Below are 24,305 nucleotides of genomic sequence, written 5' to 3'. Positions count from 1 at the left end.
ATGCCCAAGTGGAAGGGAAACTTGTCTTGTAACAGGAGGGTTACTGGATCAAGTCCCCACCCGGTCAAAAGAGTTCCCCAGTGGAACTGATAAAAGATGAATTTCTTTTTTATTTAAGATGGAACTTTTTGTCCAAATGAATGGAAGTCAGTGTGTGTGTGTGTGTGTGTGTGTGTGTTACCAGAGTATAATCCTCTGCTACCAGAATGAATCCATTGTTATCGATGAGGTAACAGTTGATGTTCTGTTAAAGAGGACATTATTTAAAAAAGTCAGTCAGAGTCAGACAGACGTGACAGCATCATGTGATCAAGAATCAAAAACACTGACCTCATCATCACAGCTGATGGAGCATTTCCCGTCTAAAGCTGCACACTGTGACACCAACAGGTTACAATAATTATTACAAATGAAACACTGTCACTGTTTGTGAGAAATCATCTGCTTTTTATCATGAAATAAAAAAACACTGGTGGACTTTTGTGTGTTCAAATAGATCGTTAACAGGTGAATATTGTTTACTTCAGTTCAAAAACAGCAACAAACACATGAAGAACAAGGTGTGTGCGTGTGTGCGTGTTTGTGCGCGTGTGCATGTGTGTGTGTGTGTGTGTGTGTGTGTGTGTGTGTACCTGTCTGCTGGCAGTCCAGAACTTCTTCTGGAAGAAGTCTAGTTTCATTTGGATACCGACGGCTGAAAGAAAAACAACACTGAGTCACTGACACGAATGAAGTGGCAAAGAGACAAAGGGACAAAGATACAAAGATACAAAGAGACAAAGAGACTAAGAGACAAAGAGACAAAGACAAAAAGACAAAAAGAGACAAAGAGACAAAGAGTCAAAGGGACAAAGATGTTTTTTTTCCCACGAGCAAAAATATAAAAACAAAGAAAAAAAGTTGTGTGACTGCAGATATTAATGTTTTAAACTGTCATTGTTGTTTTTAAAGAAAATTCCATAAAATGTAACATTGGACTTAAACATGATTTCATCATCAGGTAAAACGTGATTTTCTTCCAGTCTTGTACAAATAAACAGTCATTTGGTAAAACAATGGTTCAGAGAACAGAGAATATTAAACTCATTATCACCAACTTTAGAATACATTATTAAAAACCCTGGTAAATACCACGGTTTGAGAACCCTGGTAGTAAAAGTATTGTTTAGAAAAAGTAAGCTTGTGTTTTTAAACTTGTAACAAAAAACTCTTTTAAGACAAATGTGTGTGAGATTAGATTAGAGAACTAGATTTAGTTTATAAGCTTCATCTTCTCTTTTATTTAGATTTTTTGAACCAAACCTAGTTATTTGTCAAATCTAACAACACAATCTATTTGGATCAGGTCATGTGTTTTTTCAGAATAAAAGCTCTGAATTCGGGATGACATTCTGATTGTTTTTATACATGTGCTGGGCCAGACATTGATGTCAGGGTGCCAGTTTTGGCCCACGGGCCACCAGTTGTTAACCGCCTGACTGTCTTATGACCACGGTGAGCAAACACACAACTGAACGTGTCCCACAAACGACAAACACACAGTGTCCAACTCAGTGACGACATTAAAGCGTAGGTGATTTGACTGCAGCGCCCCCACGTGTGAGTGGCAACAGCAGGAAGTGCATTCACAGAACATAAACACAGACTTCACTAATATTATTATTATTATTGTTTATCTCAGGAACCTCAAAGATGCAGAAAATCAAAGTCTGTGACACAAAAATGGACGAGGTTTTAAAGTCGAGCTCGTAACTCGAACCATGATTTCTTCAGCGACTCGTGACACACGTGCGTTTTTAATAAAAGAGGATTTTATTTAAAACTGCTGCGTTCAAACGGACGACATCCAAAAAAGAGCTGAGAAAACATCGACATCACACGTTCAATCCTCGCTGTGACTGCATGTGTGTGATTGTTTTAGCAAAAAGTGCTGCTTCTGCTGCTGCTGCTGCTGCAGCTTCTGCTGCTGAAGCCACTTGCTTCTGCTGCGTCTACTGCTGCTGAAGCTGCTGCGTCTGCTGCTGCCGCTACTGCTGAAGCTGCTGCTGAAGCGTCTGCTGCTGCTGAAGCTGCTGCGTCTGCTTCTGCTGCGTCTACTGCTGCTTCTGCTGCTGCTGCTGAAGCGTCTGCGTCTGCTTCTGCTGCGTCTACTGCTGCTTCTGCTGCTGCTGCTGAAGCGTCTCCGTCTGCTACTGCAGCGTCTGCTGCTGCTGAAGCGTCTGCTGCTGCTGCTGCTGCTGCTGCTGCGTCTGCTTTGGCGGCCTGTTTTAGCCTCTGCCCAGAGAAACAGGTGCAGATTATCCCATCATAAGCTTTGCCAGATCCTTTCAGCAGCAGCAGCAGCAGCAGCAACAAGCATCTCTACACCTACATGGAAAACCCAGGAGTGGCGTCTAATTTAAGACGCTGGGCGGCCGCAGTGGAAACACACATGGTGTAAAAACCCTGCATCATCGCACCAATAAAAGATAAACGCTCACCGAGGATGGGGGGGGGGGCTAATCCCACAGTTGATATGAAATGGTTTAAGAGCATGTTGGCTCAGGAGGGAAAAGAACTCACAGTCCAACATAAACACAATAAACACAATAAACACAATAAAGAGGTAAAGACAGCTCTGCTGTTAGCTGTTAGCTGTTAGCTTCAATCTGTTTCACTAAAGCTGAAAGAACATTTCATTTCCCTGGGTATGATTTAAAAACTTGGGGGTATTTACGCCCTGAGCCGCTTTTATGAAGAGACATCAAATCCCCCCCATCATCATCATCATCATCATCATCTGGCTCGAACCACTTCAATCCCAGACAGAGACGCAGACGAGCGCTAAAGCCTGCAGAGATTTGGGATTCTGTGAAGGATTGTGTCCATTCAGAGGACGTTCTGGTCCACACTTGATCACATGATCACATGATCACATGATCTTTCCCTCAGTTTAAGCATCACTTCACGTCCTGGAGATTCCAGAACTAACAAAACAGCAGCAGCGGTGATTTGATGAGGAGTTCAGATGATGCATAATCTAAGGCCTGTGTGAGTTCATATAAACAGAGATTAACACGTTCATTTGATATATATATGTTTTAGAAATCTTTGAAAAAACTTGCTCAAAATGTTAGTTATTTATTTATTTTTATGAGTCAGAAATGAATCAATCATAACACTGAACCACTAAAACTCAGCTTTGTGTTCAGGAATGTAAAGTAAACTATAATTATAATGTGTTTTATTATTTTATCAGGTTTTATTTGTAAATCAGTCAATTTGAAAATTCATGGATAACAATAATAATTATATTTTAGCATTAAAAATGATGTGGTTAACCCTCGAGCGTCATTCAGGACAAATTCTTCCTCTGGATCTGTTGGTGAATATGACACATTTAATCATTTATTTTCTATATAATGAAATATACAGATCAATATAATATCAATATCATAATATCAATATAACACTGATTTATGTTTTTTTTTTTTTTTTACTACACTCTCAAGTCATTAGAGGACAAAACTGTCCACATCCAAAAACAGCTATAAACAGATTAGTATATTTATATTTTTGGGGTTAAATATTTTCCTATTCACACACACACACACACAGATTCTTGTACAGCAGTTTTACTGAGGACATTCATAGACATAATGTGTTCCATAGCCCCTTACACCAAACTTAACCATCACTTACTTATTACCTAACCCATAACCCTTAATCTTATCCTAAAACAAAGTCTTCCTCACATAAACTTCACACACTGATTTAGATGAGTGAGAGTGACTCAAGGTATTTGTATTTATTTTATTATAAAAACACTAACCTTAACTATAACCAGTCAATGACTAACACTAACCATAACCAGTCAATGACTAACTAACGTTAAACATAACCAGTTATATACTAACTAACACTAACCTTAACACTAACCATAACCAGTCAATTACTAACTTACCTTAAACATAACCAGTTATATACAAACACTAACCTTTACCCTAACCAGTGAATGACTAACACTAACCATAACCAGTCAATGACTAACTAACCTTAAACATAACCAGTTATATACTAACTAACACTAACCTTAACCCTAACCAGTGGATGACTAACACTAACCATAACCAGTCAATTACTAACTAACCTTAAACATAACCAGTTATATACTAACTAAGACTAACCTTAACACTAACCAGCGGATGACTAACACTAACCATAAGCAGTCAATTACTAACTAACCTTAAACATAACCAGTTATATACTAACTAACACTAACCTTAACCCTAACCAGTGGATGACTAACACTAACCATAACCAGTCAATGACTAACTAACCTTAAACATAACCAGTTATATACTAACTAACACTAACCTTTACCCTAACCAGTGAATGACTAACACTAACCATAACCAGTCAATGACTAACTAACCTTAACATAACCAGTTATATACTAACACTAACCTTTACCCTTAACCAGTGGATGACTAACACTAACCATAACCAGTCAATGACTAACTAACCTTAAACATGACCAGTTATATACTAACTAACACTAACCTTAACCCTAACCAGTGAATGACTAACACTAACCATAACCAGTCAATGACTAACTAACCTTAAACATAACCAGTTATATTAACTAAAACTAACCTTAACCAGTGGATGACTAACACTAACCATAACCAGTCAATTACTAACTAACCTTAAACATGACCAGTTATATACTAACTAACACTAACCTTAACCCTAACCAGTGAATGACTAACACTAACCATAACCAGTTAATGACTAACTAACCTTAACCATAACCACAATTCAAATCCTAGTCTTTAAACTTGAACCACTTCCCCAGTAATGAGGTTCTCTCCTCATTAGGACCAGGTTTTGGTCTCCATGAGGACAACTGGTCCTGACAAGGACAGAAAAAATGTCCTTAAGAGTCAATGAATACAGAAACACACACACACACACAGAAGAAGGCAGATTTAGATCTGGATCTGCATTTGTGTCCAAACACAGACTCAAACATGGCGAGCAGAGCGGGGACGCTGTCACCGCGGCGTGTTCTGAAGATGTTAGAGCGTGGGCGGGAGCGTTGACAGGACACGCCCCCCAGCACATCCACATACACACATCCACACACACAGGAGATTTAGTTATTTTGTGTTTATGTAAATGGTTTCACAACATTCATTCATTTATTAAAATAATATTAAGTGTCTGTACATAGTTGGACCAAAACCTTTATAATATAATCTATAATAATATTGTAGATTGCGACGGACAGGGACAGACAGACAGAGACGGACAGGGACAGACAGGGTTGGACAGAGATGAATGATTGAATCATTGTTTTAATGATGAGTGTGATGACGATGACCTCAGCTTTGCCGTGTCCTTTCCTGTCTTTGTCCTCATGTCTGCTCAAATTTATTATCCTTATATTCTGCTGAAGGGCGGGACAATTATTTATATATATGTATGTGTGAGTGTGTTTGTGTGTGTTTGTGTGTGTGTGTGCGTGTGTGTGTGAGTGTGTGTGTGTTTGCGTGTGTGTTTGAGTGTGTGTGCGTGTGTGTATTCCATCATGAAAAGTGCGATGACACCTTCATATCTGCTCAGTGTTTGTCACAATCGTCTGAAAATCATTGCGTTAGAAACAGGAAAGAGATAAAAAGATAAAAACAACAACATCCTGTGATGTCACATGTTCGCCATCATGTGACATCACAGCCTTGTCTGTCTCTGGATTTTGTTATTTTTCATTATTATTAACATCATATCATGAGTGGTCAGGACAGGAACAGTGTTTGTGTCGGTGTGTAAAAGCTCTTTAACGCTCACACTCGCCCTCTCGAGTCATTAAGGACGTATAAAAGCACATAAACCACAGGAAGTGAGGACATGTTTGTCTCCTTGTCACATTTTTAAAGGGATTCTGAGGAGTTAAGACTTTGTTTAAGGGTTAGATATAGGTTAAGGGAAATGCATTGTGTCTAATGATGTGTCCTCAGTATGAACGCTGCGCGAGAATGTGTGTGTGTGTGTGTGTGTGTGTGTGTGTGATTTAAGAGACACAGCTGTCCAATGGGAGATGACACACACACACACATGCACATACACACCAATACAACTGGGGATAGAGAGAGCGAGCAAGCAAAACATAAAGAGAGAGAGAGAGAGAGTGTTGATTTGGATTCAAACAAGAAGAAATCAGGAAATAGAGAGAGAGAAAAAGCATGAGGAGAATTAAAGAGAGAGAATCTGTGGCTGAGAGACAGTGAGCGAGAAAGAGCGGGAGAAGAGGAGAGAGAGCGCGAGAGAGAGAGAGAGAGAGAGAGAGAGAGAGAGAGAGAGAGAGAGAGAGATCTAGTAGCTGGTTTAAAGCTCAACGCTCTGATCTTTTCCTGCTCTCTCTCTCTCTCTCTCTCTCTCTCTCTCTCTCTCTGTCTCCCTGACTCTCTCTCTCATTCTCACTCTCTTGTGGACGTGCAGCGATGATCCTGAGGTCAACACTGTCTCCTGCCGTCCACACTCTGTCTCTGTCCTCGTCGGTCCACACAGGTGAGACTCAGGTGATTCTCTGTCTCATGGACAAAGACCTGAAGAAGAGCGGGACTGGAATCCAGAGAGGGCGATAAAAAAAAAGAAAAGAAAGAAGAAGAAGAAGAAGAAGAGACGACGAGAGAACGAGCCCGACGACGACAGAGATGAGAGGTGAGAGAGTGTTTTTGTTTTTAATGCTGCTGCTGTTTCTGCCGAGTCATGATATCTCATATATATATGTGTATGTATATATATATATTATATAGTTGTATATATATATATATATATATATATATATATATATATGTGTCCCTGAACTGACTTTGATACTGTTACATGTTACATGTCAACAACACGGTGAAAACTGTCTCACTGTCAAAGTGTCTCCATCGTCTGTGTCTTTTTTTAAACTGTGAGTCATGTGATGTGTTTTAAATTTACCTGTGTGTATTTATTATGATATATATGCACCTACATGTGTGTATGTGTGGGTACATGTATATATATATACATATATATATACATATATATATACACATATGTATATATGTGTATATATATACACATATATACATATACATATACACTGTATATGTATATACACATATATATGTATATTAGTATAAAGTCAAAGTTGTATATTTATCATTTTATTCTTTCTAATCTATTCTTATTATATATTAGTTATAGTACAATTTATATACAGTATGTACAGGGGTGGGGTGGGAATCACCAGAGACGCCATGATACAATATTATCACGATATGGCGAGATACAGTACTGAGTATTTGCGATAAACTCGTGAGAGTGAGCACCATCTAGTGGACTGAAACGTCAATGTTTGTCAAATAAACAAAACGTATGCAGAAAAAAATCGATACTTCTTCTCTGAAAGGTGATAATAATAATAATAATAATAATAATAATATTGTCAGATAAATGATCGTAATCCTTCATTGTATCAATTTTCCCAGACCCTTATATAAATAACGTTGTCACATGTGTGTATTTATCATTTAACTTTTATTCTGAATCTTTTCCTCTCATTATTTATATAGCATGCAAAATATCCTCATATTTCACTGTATACATATTCAGTGAAATTCATTAAAACAGGTATGTTCATTATTATTATCATTATTACAGTTGTGTACATTTATTAGAAATAATACATGCAGTTAGACATGTTGTATACTACATATAGTCAGACTGTGTATGTGTGTACAGTATATTATTACTGCATTATGTGTGTATTCAGTGTATTCATATGAGCACAAAACTTTATGTTTACAACTGTATATTAATATTGTCTCTCTGTGTGAGTGTGTGTACATGTGTTTGTGAGTGTGTGTGCATACATATGTGTGTGTGTGTGTGTGTGTGTGTGTGTAGGTGTGTGAGGACAAAGTTTTCATACAAATGTGTCTTTTTGAGGACATTCATTTTTGTCTTGTCCTTAAAACTATAAAGGACTTTATTTTCAATTAAGACTTTAGGTTAGGGTAAGAAATTTAGTGAAGAGTGTCCTCACTAAGAATGCTGTAAGAGAATGTGTGTGTGTGTGTGTGTGTGTGTGTGTGGCTGGAGGGATACTCTCCTGTGTTGACCTCATTCCAGAGCTTCTGCTTCTTCTTCTTCTTCTGCTCTGTTTACGCGTTTAAACGTATGCATGAGAGTTTGTTTGGTTTGTATCTGTGTGTGTGTGTGTGCGCGCGTGTGTGTGTGTGTCTCTGTGTGTGTGTGTGTGTGTGAGTCACGTGTGTCTCAGTGAATGTGACTGAACATTCTGGCATAAACACACTCTCCATTCATTAACAAGCATGTGATTAACACTAACATCTCAACTCAACCATGTTCTCATGCTAAGTCGTCTTGTTGTTGTTGTTGTTGTTGTTGTTGTTGCACCAAAATAGACTACATATGAAACTGATATTAAAAAAAATTGCAATATGGGCTTTAAATGTACAGCTGACTGAATCGTACGTACTGCACCTTTAAGACTGTCAGTTTATAAATACGACACAGAGATAATGTTTGTCCACAGACATGTTTGGTATATTATATAATTATATTTATTATGTAGAAAATAAATGTGTCAAATACACTAAATATTGTCTATATTCATTAAAAAATACACAGAATTAACACAATGGTATTAAAAATCCAAAATCCTAATTATTTGTGTGATAGCAGAATTTGACCATATTTAGAGTCAGTTTCATAGTTTCTAACACGTAAATAACCTTCATCACATAAAGAAGGTGTGACTCGATTATTCATCGACTTTAAATGAATCTTCAACTATTGATTCTAAATCCATTCAAAGCTTCTTAAGACGTTAAGCACTCTGCTCTGCTGCTGTAACCACACAAACACTCCCTCAGTGGGGTTATGATAGTTTTGCCTGACACAGTGTTTTCAGCTGAAGGATGAACAAAATAATAATAACAACATTAAACCATTTAGTAAATGTGATCATCTGAGAGACGACGACCTCTGAGAGGTCTGTCGACATTCTCTGATCATTCTGTCCCTGACTTTGACCAATCACAGGACAGATCAGAGGACAAAGAGGCTCCTCCTACTGGTGGAAAAGATCACTGCACTAACACAGACAGCAGCTGCCTACACACTGCAAACAAACCGAGGAAAACGGAAGAAAATTCTAACAACAGAGTCACAATCATGTGGAAGAACCTCAACCAGGAAGTACTCCAGTGATCTTACGTACTGCGGCTTTAAATCACAGGTTCAACTCGATTTAACACAAAACTAGCAGGAAACACACACACACACACACACACACACACACACAGAGAGAGAGAGAGACAGTGCATATGCTGTTGTTGTTGTTCTTCACAGATGCACGGATAGGTCGGAGATTCTAGAGGGAGACGCCGCCTGCTACAGGAGAAAATTACATAATTCCCAAATGGGAAAGTACTAAATATTCCCAGTTGAGAAAATGGCTACCGAGCTGCTCATTTAAACCGTCGTGCCTATGGAAACCAAAGCCCACGGTGCAGCTTATTCATCTGCTGCAGTAGCAGCTACATGTGCAGGTGCTGCCTGGCCTGACTGAGCGCTCACTTCAGCGCTCCGCCGGCCCGAGTCCAGCCGCTGCTATAAATACTGCTGTAATGCAGCAGCAGGAATGGAGATGTGAAGTCATCTCAAAGGGAATCAGACACCCAGTATCTGCTGCGTATGGATTTGTGTGTGGGCAGAGAGTGGGTGAGGGGTCAGAGGGCGGAGCTGGAGTCACACGGCCGAGAGGCGGGACTTTCCACTGCAGCTACAACTTTACTTTCTCTGGTGATTAGACAAAGAAAAGTGTTTTCTCAGAATGTGAAAGAACTCATTTTAGCCATTTAACAAAAGCTCAGGTGATAGTAGTAATGTCTTCTACAGGTCTATCCCACTGTTAGACAGGAACCTGGTTTTTCTGTCTCTTTGTAAACCACTCACTCTCCTGCACCAAAGTCCACAGAGAAAATCAGTGATTTTAACATCACACACACACACACACACACACAGACAGACAGGAGCTGTAGATCCACTGCTGCCTCCATCACTGAGTTCTAATGTCGGATTTTGTCACTTCAGTGTTTGAACTCCTTTGTTCAGATTGACCTCAGTGACACAAAGTGACCACACGAGGCAGCAGAGGAGCAGCAGCTGCAGAGTGAGTGCTTTACAAACTTACAGGCAGCTGTGTTTTCAGTGACCAGCGTCTGTATCTGAGGCTACGCTGTGTCCACCTTTCCTGCTCCACCATGTCTGCGTCCCAGTGGACAAAGTGAGGACTCTGAAGACATGGTTTGACTTTGGTGTGGAAGAACCTGACAGAACCTGACCTTTAACCCCATCTAGCACCTTTGGGATGAACTGGAACAGAGACCGTGAGCCAGAACCTGTCTGACCTCATCGCTGCTCGACACACTGAATGAAAGTAATTCACAGAGAGAATGTTGAGGAAAGTGTCGTGGCCCGGCGTCCACATGTTGTATTTTAAAGTCGTGTTTGTGGTTTAGTTGAAGAGTTTGTGTGTACAGCAGTGAAACATGTTTTGTCCTCGTTGTCTCCTCAGTGGTACTCGCGTGTGCCCTCCTCTCCCTCCTCTCCCTCCTCTCTTCATCACATGCCTGTCCAAAGGAGTGTTCCTGCAACAGCGACACCAAAGTGGTGGACTGCCGGGGTCAAGGACTGTACGACATCCCCCGACGACTGCAACCAGACACGCAGGAGCTGTACCTGCAGGACAACCGCATCCGGGGCGTGGGGTCCATGGCCTTCAGGGAGACACCGCTCGTGCGCATCCTCGATCTGTCCAACAACTCCATCGCGTCTGTTTCGCCCACCGCTCTGCTGGGTTTGAGGACTCTACAGCGCCTCAGTCTGGCCTACAACAACCTGAAAGAGCTGGACAAGCGGTTGCTCGGACCGATCCGCTCCCTTACACACCTGGACCTCTCACATAACAGGTTAAGCCAAAAGAAAACTCAAACCAGAAGCGCTGTGACTTGTTGCTCACTCACTCCTGTGCTCTGACTCTCCTCAGCCTGTGGGGTTTACCCGGAGCCATTGTGGACAGTCTGAGGAACCTCAGCCACCTGGGTTTGGCACACAACAGGATAACACGAGTGGACCGCTCCGTGTTGGAGGCTCTGACCCGTCTGGACAACCTCACACTGCGAGGAAACCCCTGGAGATGTGACTGCCAGCTCATCGGCCTCAAACTGTGGCTGGAGACGTTCCTCTTTAAAGGTTAGAGCGCGAGCTGCTCCAGGCAAAGTCTGGGGAGCGTCTGCCATGTTGCTTTCATGTCGGCCATGATATTTCATTATGGTAATATTAAATTATGGTAACGCCGACCTTCAACACCAGAGACGAGTAGAGTGGAAACAGTTGTTCTCCAAACTCATGTAGGAAAGTGACAAGTTTACACTGAGGGATGAGGTCACCATGGCAACATTCATTTGAACTGAGGAGGGAAGTCTCATCTTACACAGTCTCACCTGAACTATATAAAAAAAATCATTCATTTTATAGAAATGTCTTTTTCTATAAAAGACATTTCTGGTCTATAATGAAGATTTTACACTGTGACCCGGTTCCAAGTGAGCTGAGCCGAGCTCATACTGAAATGTGAGAGTCATGAACGCGACATCAAAGCAACAATGTCCAGCTGCAGATCAACGTGAAGAAGACTTCAAAATCCTGAAAACCTCTTATGTAATAAAAGAGTAAGAGAGAAGTGAGTAAAACACTAAAAACAGTAAATCTGTACTAAAAGTAACAAAGTAAATAAAGAAAACAAAAGATAAAATAAGGAGCCGACACTAAAGGGTCAAATAAACTCATTTGTGTCAGATAATAAAACTCAGGTTAAAAAGGTGGAGTATTTAGGGAGACTGGTCCAAAGACCAGGACCATAATAACACAAAGTTCTGCTTCCAAATGTGGTTCTTATTAAAACCCTGAGGGTTCTCCATGGTTCTGACGATAACCAGTAATAGAAACAGGAAGTGAGAGTAATGGTTTTATTATCTCATCTAAATATGATCCATGATCTAAGTGACATGAGCTTTATTCACCACAGCATTTCTTACTTTGCCGTTGATCTCTACAAACACAGATGAACACATGATGTTTCCACGCTACAACAAACCTCTGCCTGCGTCGGTTAGATAATAGAAAATAAGCGTGTGTCCGCCCCGCCCACAGTCCTGTCTCACCCTGACACGCCTGAAACGCTGAAAATTCTAATTAGCGCGGAGCAGAACAATGGGTCGCAGATACAAGGATGTGCTGAACGGAGAGGCAGCGGTTAATGAGGCAGGCGGAGCGGAAGTGTGTGACAGAGCGAGAGCAACATGAACAGTCCTGACTCTCAGCAACACACAGAGAAACAACATTCACATGTTATCACTGCACCAGCAGCACGACGACAAACACCACACAAATGTTCTTGTTTGAAGAAAAACAAGAGAACTTTGCTCACGTTTGTTTCTTTGACTGAAGAAAAAAACTCTGCTTATGATTCCAACAGTGATATGATTCAGTGTCGTCACGTCCACTTAAACAAGCAGCCAAATTCCTAATATTTACTGAAATGAGTCTTCCTTTACTTAAGTAAGCAACATTTAAGAATGTATAACTTATAAAATCTTAAATTTGCGCACACACAAACTGTCACAGTGAGTTTTACTTTTGTATTCAAACAGAATCAGACTGTTTCTGTAATTAAAGCTATATCCCCGGAGCTAATAATGCTATCATTTTTTCTGTGGGCTTTGGTGCAGGAGAGTGAGTACAGGTCGTCTAACAGTGAGAGAGCGCAGTGAACGTAGCTTGAGCCTCAAAGTAACTGAACTGTTCAACTCTGTTGTCAAGGTGGAGCGGTGGACGAGGTCCTGTGCTCTCAGCCAGAGGAGATGAAGGACCGAGACCTGCAGAAAATCCCCTACCAGCTGTTCCACGTCTGCATGACCACCAGCTACCACTACCTGTTCGCCAACATCCACCACCTGGAGTCAGAGAGGCTGCTGCGCACCCACACCCACGGCAACCACGCTCTGCACATCCCCGTGGCGATGGGGGAGGGCTTTGGTGGTGCTGGAGGAGGAGCAGCAGCAGGGGGAGGAGGAGCAGCAGCAGGGGGAGGGGGAGGAGGAGGAGCATCGGCGGCAGCGGCAGCAGCAGCAGGAGGAGGAGGAGGAGGGAGTATCCCAGAGTGTGAACCTAAGCAGAGGCCGCGTCCTGTCAACCTGCGCCATGCTATCGCCACCGTCATCATCACGGGCGTGGTGTGTGGGATTGTGTGTCTGATGATGCTCGCCGCTGCCGTGTACGGCTGCGCCTACGCCGCCGTCATGGCCCGATACCAGCGGGAGCTGAAGAAGAACGAGGAGCTGGCGGCGGCGGCGGCGGCGGCGGCGCAGGCAGCCGATAACGCCACGGCGGACGAGAAGGAGCCACTGGAGAACGCTATCGCCTAAGAGACGCTAACAGGAAGCCTGGACGCCTCAACCCTTTAACCTAAATGTGTTTGGATGCCATATGTGAGCGTGTGCATGAACTAAAGAGAGAGTGAATGTGTTATGTATGAATGAGGGTTGTCACTTTTTATCTGAAAGGTCAAAACATTCAGCCTAGAAGCACATCAGACTTGTCTGAAGGAATTACAGAGAGGTCCAGCAGAGGGCGCTCTGAGCACAAGCAAGCGTGACGGTCCTCTGAGCGACCAAAGACATTTATAAAGAGAACATTTGTAAGTATTTTGGGTTCTAGAGCTGACTCACCTGTTAGCTTAGCTTAGCTTGTAGGCGACACAGTGCATACACTGGTTTAAAGAAAGTAAAATCAGCCTCATTTTGGGGAAATTGCTCTTGTTTTTCACGAGGGCCAGAGCCACGAATGACAGGGGCCAAAACGGCTCCTGGCAGGAATACATGCGAGGAGCCGTCATCCTTCAGATTATTCTTCTCTCCGTGTCTTTGAAGTTAACGAGCATAAAAACTCTTGAAACTTGGCATAGAGTTCAGACTGGCGAAAATGCGACATTGGCATAGTTCCCAGAACTGTGCATTGCTCAAGGGCTCTATAGCGCTCCCTAAGGTGAAAACAGAGGCAAAATTGAGTTCCACCGAATTTCCCCAAACTTGGTGGGGAGATGTTATCGACCAAGACGAACAAAAAAGTCGATCGTAACCGTGACCTCAACTCAACAGGAAGTCGGTCATTTGGAATTTTGGTAATTTGCACCCGACGTAAATGAGCGAGACACATCACAGGTGAAACGTTGTCGGGAGGTTTCGCGGATTTAAAAGTGAGGTCAGGGAACTGCTGAACGCGAGGGCCGATCACGACTGCGTGCAGACCGAGTTCAAACTTGTTTTTGAAAGAAAAAGAAAAAGGTGACAGCCCTGGTGTGCGTTTGTTTTTGTGTGTTCACCTCATTTCTCAGACTTTTTGACTATGCACTGATGACAGGGTTTGTTTGACGGAAAAAACAGGCCAAAGAAATCCAAACGTATCAATTCCATTCTGTCCAAGAAATGCATATCACAGATGAGAAGAAATGGCTTTATATTTATAAGTGTATATATGTATGTAAGTATGTAGGTGTAGAGTAGTATTTAACATGTCAGACTTTGGTTGTCTTTTGGTTGTCGTTCTTAATTTAGAGTCTGATTTTGAGGAGTCACAGAAGGCCGGTGAACTTCTGTTGAACGTTTGTGTTACATTTGTGCTCGAGCGTGTGAGGACGTAAACATGAACCTGAAAAGTAACGGAAGTAAGCAACCGGCCATTACTGCAGAGGAATATACCGCCAACAGCCGCTTCCTGCCTACATGTGTCGTTTTGGTTGTGTGACGTCATCTGGCCAACTTTTTTACAACTCAACAGGTCACCAGGTTCATGCATGCTGTCTGCACATGCTGTGTTTTATAGAGAATTTAAGTCTGTGCCTGATAATGTGACATCATTTCACGTGTTTTGAGTGTTTTCAAAGAATATTTTTCCGTGACGACGGAGGAAATTCGTCAAAGCAATAATGAAACAAAAATGATGACAATGAAACCTGGACCTCTGGTGTTTCTCAGTGACTCTGCACACACACACACACACACACACACACGTCCTTCAGTATGTATTATATAAAAACGGGAAACATTTGATTACTGTATGTGTTCTGACAATCCACTGGAGGAGGCATGCTTCTTTAAAAATGAAGAAACTTATTAAAAAGAGGAGTATTTTTGTCCATGTTGGAGTGAATTTTATTCATTATCTTTGCCGTGTTCTTGTGTGAGTGACGGAGGCCGAAGTTCTGAGAAACGTCAGCGTTTAGCGTTAGTATAACAAACAACCTCTACGGACTTCCTCCAGAACTGCTGTATGTCCAGACTAAGATGCCTGTCTATGCATCTATACATACACTGTGTATATATATATATATATATATACTGTGTATATATACATATATATGTGGTGATGATGATGATGATGATGATGGTGTTGGTGATGATGATGGTGATGATGGTGATGATGGTGACGGTGATGATGATGATGTTGGTGATGATGATGTGTTGGTGATGATGATGATGGTGGTGGTGGTAATGATGATGTGATGGTGGTGATGATGATGATGATGGTGATGATGGTGATGATGGTGATGATGATGATAGTGATGGTGATGTTGATGATGGTGATGATGGTGACAGTGATGATTATGATGGTGTTGGTGATGATGGTGATGATGATGATGATGATGATGATGATGATGGTGTTGGTGATGATGATGGTGATGATGGTGACGGTGATGATGATGATGTTGGTGATGATGATGATGGTGGTGGTGGTGATGATGATGTGATGGTGGTGATGATGATGGTGATGATGATGGTGATGGGGATGTTGGTGATGATGATGATGATGGTGATGGTGATGGTGATGGTGATGATGATGATGATGATGATGATGATGGTGATGATAGTGATGGTGATGGTGATGGTGATGTTGAAGGTGATGGTGATGATGATGATGGTGATGGTGGTGATAGTGATGGTGATGGTGATGGTGATGTTGATGGTGATGGTGATGATGATGATGGTGATGGTGGTGATGATGATAATGATAATGATAACTAGATCGACAATTCCGTGCCGAAATTTTCGAGCGTGCCTGCTGTTCTTGCGGAATGTTTCGTCGGGTGCAGGACTTGTGCTGTTAAAGGATTAAAGGATTGAACCTTTAAAAGATGAAGACAACTTGTATTTTGGTGGAATCACCCTTTAAAAGAGAATAACTCATAAGCCTTCCCACTCCCTGATGCCCCCTCCCCCTTCCGAACACCTGCGTTATAATATCTGAAAATATGGATTGAACCTCTTAAAGTATTTAGACAGAGTGGTATTTTGGTGGAATCACCCTTTAAAACACCAAGAGAGGGAGAAAGAGTTTCACAAGCCCCTCTGTTTCCCATTCATGTGTATGTGGAAATTAATCACAGTTTTTTGCGATTTTTGTCGCCATGGTTACCTAAAACGGTTAGAAAAGTCATAGCACACCAGTCCCGGTCAAGCTGCACGTTTTGATATACTGTAACATGTGTGGGGGTTTTCTCAAAACTGCAGGAGGAGTAGCTGATGATGATGATGGTGGTGATGATGATGATGATGATGATGATGATGATGATGATGATGATGGTGATGGTGATGATGATGGCGATGGTAATCCGTCAGCTCCGTCCACAATCTCTTATCAGCTGTTTACAGAACTTCTAACCTGCTCCAACTAAACAGCCGGAAGACAGAGTTGATTGTGGTCGCTCCAAAGTCTCTCCTCCACAGGGTTGGAGATCTGATCTTCTCCACCTCACTGTCCACGGAGGTTCCTGGGTGTCATTATCTTCTGACACACGCATCAAATCTGTCACTAAATCTGCATTTTTCCATCTCAAAAATATCTCCCTGATTCATCCATGCTTTCATCTCATCACGCCTGTACGACTGCAACGCCGTCCTGTTTGGGATCCCCAAGAAAACCCTGGACAGGCTCCAACACGTCCACAACTCTGCTTCTCACAACAACAGAAACGTTTGTATTTTCACTGTGTTTTTAATGATATAAGTTTATGTACAGTGTGGTGTGTGTGTAATACACTCTGAACACAATGTCTCTGCATTTATCACAGTGGTGGACTTTGCTGCACGTGGGCTGTGGATGTGACACACACACACACACACTGACATTGTGACTCAGGCGATGTCTGCAGGGCCTGTGTGTGTGTGTGTGTGTGTGTGTGATGTCATCAGCCTGTCCTGTTAAGTTAGCGTATATTCCCGAGTCTGCGGCTCAGTGGAGCGCGGGGCAGCGAGAACTGGCCTGAACCAGCTCCACGTGCTGCATTAGCATTCTCGCCTCGACAGCGCTGCTCTCATCGGACTCTTACATAAAAGCCACATCACGCATGGTGCAGCGTTTACAAACGGCACCTGAGCAGGAGGCAGACAGCGCTCTGACATCAGCGTCAGCATGAACGTTTATCTCTGATTTGACAGAACTGTGTTGTGTGGGCAGCATATACTAAATACAGACTCTTCCATCTCTGTCCTTCTGCTCCACTGCTCTCCCCCTTGGCTAAGAGTGAGAGTACCCACAATGCACTGCTTCCATGTCAACACATTCAGGCACCGTGAAATAATTCTTTCACTGTCTGCCCTTTCTTTTTTTTATCATCATTATTATTATTATTATTCATCTAATGTTAAGGTTTGCATTTGTATGAATTTATAATCTATTCTGAATATTTTGACCGCTCAAAGCTGCTTCACGTTCATACGTCTTTCAAACTCACTCGCTGTCGGCACACATGTCTCGCCCAGGGACACATCAGCATGTAAACTAGCAGAGGCGGGAATCAAAGACAATCCAGTGTGAGACGACTTACTCTGCCACTGATCCACTGTCCTGACACACCGTCTTCTTTAAAGCTGTGGACATCTGTTTCTTTATGCCGACATGTTTCAAGCAAACCTCGACCGACTCGTCTTCTGAGGCTAACTCAATGACTGGATTTGAAAAATACCAAGACACTCAAAAGAGGAGGAGTCTAGGACAACAAGCAATAAAAACCCCTGTGTAACAACGACGTGGACTAAAGATATAGATATATGATTAATTTAAATACTTTACACTAAACGTTGAATATTTGCAACTGAATGAACAAAAAACAAAAAACGAGACACATTTATGAACTGTTTACACCTGAGAAAAAAAGCTTTAGGAGTTTGTTACACTGGACAATGCAGCTGATATCATATGGACTTGTGGTTTCTATAGAAGAATCTGCCATTGTTTCACAACATCACAGCTTGTATGATGACAACATTACTGCTGCTGATGATCTAAATTTCTATTTTGAAGGGGATTTTTACTCTTGAGCTCAATTACATAAAAAAAGGAGATTAGTTTCAGAATTCGCAGAAGAAAAGCAGAGACTAATCCTCAGGCCTTTGGGGTGAGGTGGATCGTAAATGAGCTCATATCATGAGATGAAGAAAAAAAACTACTGTGAAACCATCTGCCTCTGATTCTAACCTCACACTTTCCCCCTCGGTTTCTTCTATTTAATAAATTAAACTAATGTGCTGCTTCTTTCCCTCTGGAGCCAGGATCCTCGCTGCAAACCATCAACACACTGATTGCACTCAGTTGCGTGATATGGGCGCGACGTTGTGGGGCGTCTGAGTCATGGAGATGTGAGATGAGGCAGAGGCCACAAAGTAATCCTCTCGGCTACACTCAAAAAAAAAGAAAGGATTGTACAAAATGTGTTTATGAAAGTAAGAATAGGAAGAGAAAGTGGGAAACCTGGGGTCAACCATTCAAAGTCAGCGCAAGAGAGGTGAAGACGAGGGTGTAGGTTGGGTGGAGACGAGTGTCATGGCTCATGTGACAGACGGACAGCAGTAGAAATGAAAGGGGAGGTCTGAGACCTGATATGATGCATGACTCGGAGACAGGAGGCACTGGAGCTGGAGGTGGCGGAGCTGAAGATCCCGAGATGAGGGTGACCAGGATTAGAAATGAGCACATAATCCAGGGACAGACCAGGTTGAACGGTTTGGAGATAAAGTAAATGAGTCAAGGTTGAGATGGTTTGCTCATGTGCAGAGCACGGACAGTGATTATATTGATGTTACAGATGGAGCTGCTGGTCAGGAGGAACAGAAGAAGACCACAGACAAGGTTCATGGATGTTGTGAAGGACATAAGTACAGGAGAAGAAGAGACTGCCAAATAATGCACCATTTTAAACAACACAAATTGACTACCAAATAGTAAGCTGTTCTATATAACCAGCAACAGACTGCCTGCCAAATAATGAGCTGTTGTAAACACAACCAAACAGATCGACTGCCAAATAGTGGATACGTACACCAGGAAATTACTTAATATACTTAATAGTGAATACGTCGACAAAGAAACTGACTGCCAAATAGTGAGCTGTTCTATAAATCCAGCAACGGACTAACTGCCAAATAATGATCTATTCTCCATATCAACCAAGAAACTGACTGTAAAGGTTACGGTTGGGTCAGGTTAAAGGTTAGTCAGTGGTAGTTATGGTTATGGTTATTGTTAGAGTACGTCTCCAGGAAATGAATGCAAGACACTGTAATGTCATCTGAAGTCATGGCAAACAGACTGTGTGTGTGTGTGTGTGTGTGTGTGTTAGAGAGGGAGAGAGAGAGAGAGAGAGACACTTCAGTTCCCACTTACCCGCAGCTATGGGTGATTTCCTCTCATCCAGAAGCTGAATGGCTGTGCTGGCCAGTACCACACTCTTGTTTTCTGATCCTGAGCCACACACACATACACACACAGTTTGCATCATAGTCATATAATCATTTCTAACATTCTGTTCTAAAGTGACCACAGAGTGATTGGAGAGAGAAACACTGAGCAGAGTTGTGTTTCACACAGTCCTGAGAGGAAGTCGGCGCGAGTAAATAAGAGGCTTTCACATCACTGATGTAGAGCCTGAGGCCGACGACAGACGAGAACACACTCTCCCTGTGGAGGAGAAACCAGCTAAACTGATATACATGTGTGAGTGTGTGTGTGTGTGTGTGTGTGTGTGTGTGTGTGTCTTTTTGGGCAGAGTCAGTGTGGAAAGGACTGAACCTCTTCCTATCGTATCTTATTACAGCCCACAGCAATCAGTCGTTTCCACAAGAACACAGTCCAGAATTAATAAGAGAGGAAGCAGAGGAAAGGATGTGTGGCGAGAGAAAACAAGCAAAAAAATTTTTTTTTTGCATAAATTTATTTGTGCTTTTGACAAACTAATCAGATTTCAAATGACCTCATGGTGGAGTCACAGAGGCGAGTTTTATTTAAACAAATAAAATCGTTAGTGATGGCTTTTCTCAACTGATATCTGATTTGACTACAAATCCAGCAACAGACTGCCAAATAGTGAGCTGTTCTATACATCCACCGAGAAACTGATTAATAGTGTACTGTTCCATACATCCACAAAGAGATGGACTGCTAAATAATGAGCCGTTCTTGATATCCACCAAGAACCTGACTGCCTAATAATGAGATATTCTCTATATTAACCAAGAAACTGACTGCCAAATAGTGAGCTGTTCTATAAATCCACCAACAGACTGACTGCCATATAATGAGCCATTCTCTATATTAACCAAGAAACTGACTGCCAAATAGTGAGCTGTTCTATAAATCCACCAACAGACTGACTACCAAAAAATGAGCCATTCTCTATATTAACCAAGAAACTGACTGCCAAATATTGAGCTGTTCTATAAATCCACCAACAGACTGACTGCTAAATAATCAGCTTTTCTACATATCCACCAACAGACTGATTGCCAAATAATGAGCTGTTCTCTAATGTACATCAAGAAGAAGAAAACTGAAGAAACTGACTGCAGAGGGGGGAATGAAAATGTGGAAGTCACCTGTGTTGAAAGGTAGGGAGTAGACGAAAGTTCCAGGAACTTGTTCTGCCGCTCTCTTGTACCACAGGGGAAAGTGATCGGCGTTGAACACGCCCTCTTTGTCCTCAGCTGTCAGGAAGTCTCTTGAAGCAGACAGGAAGCAGAGATGACTCAAAGGTACTTTAAACCAGAGTTTATATCTGATGACGACACTTGTAAAACAGTAGCTGGATTAGTCTTGATACAACATACTGGTTTGTGAGCTGGTCAGGAACAACAAACAGGTTGATTCTGGAGAGGCCGGTTCTTGTGCCCAGGTAAGCAATTTCTACCCCTTTATCAGAGTTCCTGTGGATTATCATACAAATACTTAACATCATATTTGTTTTTTTCCTGAGTAACAAATTGAGAAACAGTTGAAAACATACTCAGACTTGTTGAGGACCAGGCTGGTCCAGTAAGCCTCTAACGGGGCGGTCACTACTGCATCAAAAAGAACTTCCTGAATCAGCTCCTTGTCACCTGAACAAAGCAGAAAAGTTATGATTTCACACATGAATCCTCTTTAAATCACTGATTCTCTTTAAAAGTGTGGTTGTGTGAGGTTCTGACCCTGCACCGAGGCTGGGACACAAGGAAACACAGACTTCAGTGACTTAACAACAAGCTTCACGTCTTTGTCTCACTGTTAAACAATGTTTAACTGAAGTTTGTAAACCACTCACTCTCCCACACCAAAGTCCAGAGAGAAAATCAGTGATTTTCCACTGCTGCCTCCATCACTAAGTTCTAATGTCTGATTTTGTCACTTCACTGTTTGAAATCCTTTGTTCAGATTGACCTCAGTGACACAAAGTGACCACACGAGGCAGCAGAGGAGCAGCAGCTCCTGTGTCCCCGCAGCTAAAATCACTGATTTTCTCTCTGAGGTTTGGTGTGGGAGAGTGAGTGAGTGGTTTACAGTCAAAAACAGCTGTCTGATGAAGTGAGTGTCCTCTCAGCACAGGGGGCGCTCACAGTAACACTACAGGAAGTCAGGCTGTGGAGGATTGAACTCACATTGCAGGTGAGGTTCATAACCACCGAGGTAGAGTTTGATGGCCTCTATCTGGGCCAGGTAACGATGCTCTGGGTGCTCGTCAGTGTTGCAGTAGGTCCTTTAAACACACATTTGTTACAATGATCATTAACTCTTTTAACTCTTTACTTTTCAAAGCTGAGTCTTACGTCCTGTTTTCACCTGAGTGGGTTTTTCCTTCTGTAAACAACTTTAACAACAAGTAAACTAAAATAATCACACACAGTGGAACAGATTTTGGTATGTGTGTGTGTGTGTGTGTGTGATCAGATTCTTTCATCCAGATCTGATCTAGATTATGGATCTGTATCTTGGTTCAGTCCAGTTTGTCGTGATTATGTAAAGATGGTGCGAGCTGTAAGAAGGTAAAGTTCTGGATCCAGTGGTATTTCAGTCTTGGAGAAGTTCTTTGCCCTCTGACGGTTCTTGTTTGTCAGTTTAAATTTGATTAAAAGCTTCTGCAGACGTGGATTTAGGAGAATTAGCTTGACAAGCGTTTACTGTCATTTGTTTAGATGTTTCTTCCCCATCGTGGTGACCACGAGTCATCGAGTCCACGTCGTGCAGAGCCTCACGCTGCTGTCTCTCTGTCCTACACTACAGTGGGATTATACACGTAAGTGTGTTTCGGATCCGGACCGACGGTGGTGTCACATGATGTTCTTACCACTCGTCTGCCAGCGCCACATCAGGATGCTCCAGGTCGTGAAGTCCTGTAACGACAAGAGAGCGAGTGTATCGCAGAGAGAAGAGCTCTGCGTGTGAACTCATACACCTCACACACACACACACACGCACACACACACACACACACACGCTGGGGATGAAAAATGTGTTTTCTGAACGGACGTGACAGGTCTGATTAGATCAGGAAGAGCCAAGTCATGCTCAGAGGGTTTTCCTCTTGATGGACATGTTTGGAGAAACACACACACACACACACACACACCGCGTCGTGAATATTAACATGCATGAGTCTTGACATAAAAATAGACACAGAGACTCTGTCGAGACGAGGAAAAGCCCAGAAACCCTTTGACCTTTCACTTCCTGACCTGAATGTGTGTGTGAGTAAAGATAACTCTTCTTCACTGTGTGTTCACATGTGTTCAGGTGTCCTCGTCTATGAAGGACAATCACGACTGTAAAGACCTGGTTTGACTTGACCTTTCACCCCATCCAGAGCCTGTGAGCCAGACCTGAGATCAGTGTGTGACCTCATCACTGCTCCACAGACTGAATGGACACTAATTCACTGTAGAAACAATTCAAAGTCTGTGAAGGTCGGGCGGGAGATGTTTGATTGTGCTGAAGCTCAAACACAGTGGTTTTCATCCCAGACGAGAAATCACTTCCTCACCTTCCTCCACTGTGACGTTCCCTCTGAAGAAGAACTTCCCGTGGCCTCTGGACAGAGCGACTCCCAGACTGTCGATATCAAAACAACAACAACAATAAGTCATTGTTGTGTGGAAGAAACAGGGAAATGGACGGCGGCGTCTCACCTGAAAGGAGTTCCCTGGATGTCTGTGTAGTAATAATCATTGTGCAGCACCAACACACGTTTCTGAGACACACAGGAAGAGACACAGTGAGACACAGTGAGACACAGTGAGACACAGTGAGACGAGGCTGTCAGGTTATTCCCTGGACTCTGGCTCCATCTAGTGGACAACAGCGTCCATGCTTTACGACTGGTCACAGAGGAGATGGATGTGCTGCTGTGGTCGAATCAGGAGAGTGTGTGTGTGTGTGTGTGGGGGGGGGGGCTGTACACGTACACACACACACACACACACACACACACACACACACACACCTGGACACCTCTCTGTTTTTCACAGGCAAATAATAAAAGAGAATCACTGCTGCTGTGTCTCTACTGTATTAAGCAACATGTGCATGGTGAAGATAAGGGGCTCTAACACGCACATGCACACGCACGCACACGCACACACACACACACACACACACACACATGCGCGTCCGTGTCCTCACCCCTTTGTCGATGCTCTTCTTCACCTCCATGGAGAACGTCCCCGTCTTCCTGTTGACCATCGCGTTTCTCAGCTACAAACAACAACAACTGTGATTAAAGGCAGAGTTTAGACTGAATCCAGGTCCCTGTTGTTGGTCATGTTCTCACTCCGCTGCACCACAGCAGCAGCTGTCGGGGGTTGCTGGTTCGACGCTGCCTTCATCAGTGACTCTGTGTC

At 42.5% G+C, this 24,305-nt stretch overlaps 2 protein-coding genes across 3 annotated transcripts in view; one reads left to right on the top strand and one right to left on the bottom strand.

Moving 5' to 3' along the window:
* cacna2d3a (calcium channel, voltage-dependent, alpha 2/delta subunit 3a) overlaps nt 1–24,305 on the bottom strand; it is a 109,882-nt gene that overhangs the window by 22,073 nt on the left and 63,504 nt on the right. For both annotated transcript variants that reach the window (XM_058642736.1, XM_058642738.1), the window contains 12 exons: nt 24,088–24,159; nt 23,595–23,656; nt 23,450–23,517; nt 22,757–22,802; nt 22,071–22,168; nt 21,440–21,533; nt 21,264–21,359; nt 21,033–21,154; nt 19,825–19,902; nt 633–694; nt 331–375; nt 182–244 (listed from right to left, as the gene is read on the bottom strand). In XM_058642736.1, coding sequence (XP_058498719.1) covers nt 182–244; nt 331–375; nt 633–694; nt 19,825–19,902; nt 21,033–21,154; nt 21,264–21,359; nt 21,440–21,533; nt 22,071–22,168; nt 22,757–22,802; nt 23,450–23,517; nt 23,595–23,656; nt 24,088–24,159 — 906 coding nt within the window. The remainder of the gene's footprint in view (nt 1–181; nt 245–330; nt 376–632; nt 695–19,824; nt 19,903–21,032; nt 21,155–21,263; nt 21,360–21,439; nt 21,534–22,070; nt 22,169–22,756; nt 22,803–23,449; nt 23,518–23,594; nt 23,657–24,087; nt 24,160–24,305) is intronic.
* LOC131468463 (leucine-rich repeat and transmembrane domain-containing protein 1) lies at nt 6,143–15,303 on the top strand. The gene is made up of 4 exons (XM_058642739.1): nt 6,143–6,702; nt 10,622–11,015; nt 11,093–11,298; nt 12,928–15,303. The coding sequence occupies exons 1-4, from the start codon at nt 6,696–6,698 to the stop codon at nt 13,530–13,532; spliced, it is 1,212 nt and encodes a 403-aa protein (XP_058498722.1). The 5' UTR covers nt 6,143–6,695; the 3' UTR covers nt 13,533–15,303.

This window comes from Solea solea, chromosome 11 (genome assembly GCF_958295425.1).
Source record: "Solea solea chromosome 11, fSolSol10.1, whole genome shotgun sequence".
Lineage (NCBI taxonomy): Eukaryota > Metazoa > Chordata > Actinopteri > Pleuronectiformes > Soleidae > Solea > Solea solea.
The sequence above is the reverse complement of the archived record's forward strand: the minus strand, read 5'-3'. Positions and strand labels throughout refer to the sequence as shown.

What these genes read in the sequence shown, in the direction of transcription:
- LOC131468463 (XM_058642739.1), top strand. An exon ending in CTGGACCTCTCACATAACAG is followed by an intron (nt 11,016 to 11,092) that starts GTTAAGCCAAAA and finishes GACTCTCCTCAG; the next exon opens with CCTGTGGGGTTTACCCGGAG. An exon ending in GGAGACGTTCCTCTTTAAAG is followed by an intron (nt 11,299 to 12,927) that starts GTTAGAGCGCGA and finishes TCTGTTGTCAAG; the next exon opens with GTGGAGCGGTGGACGAGGTC.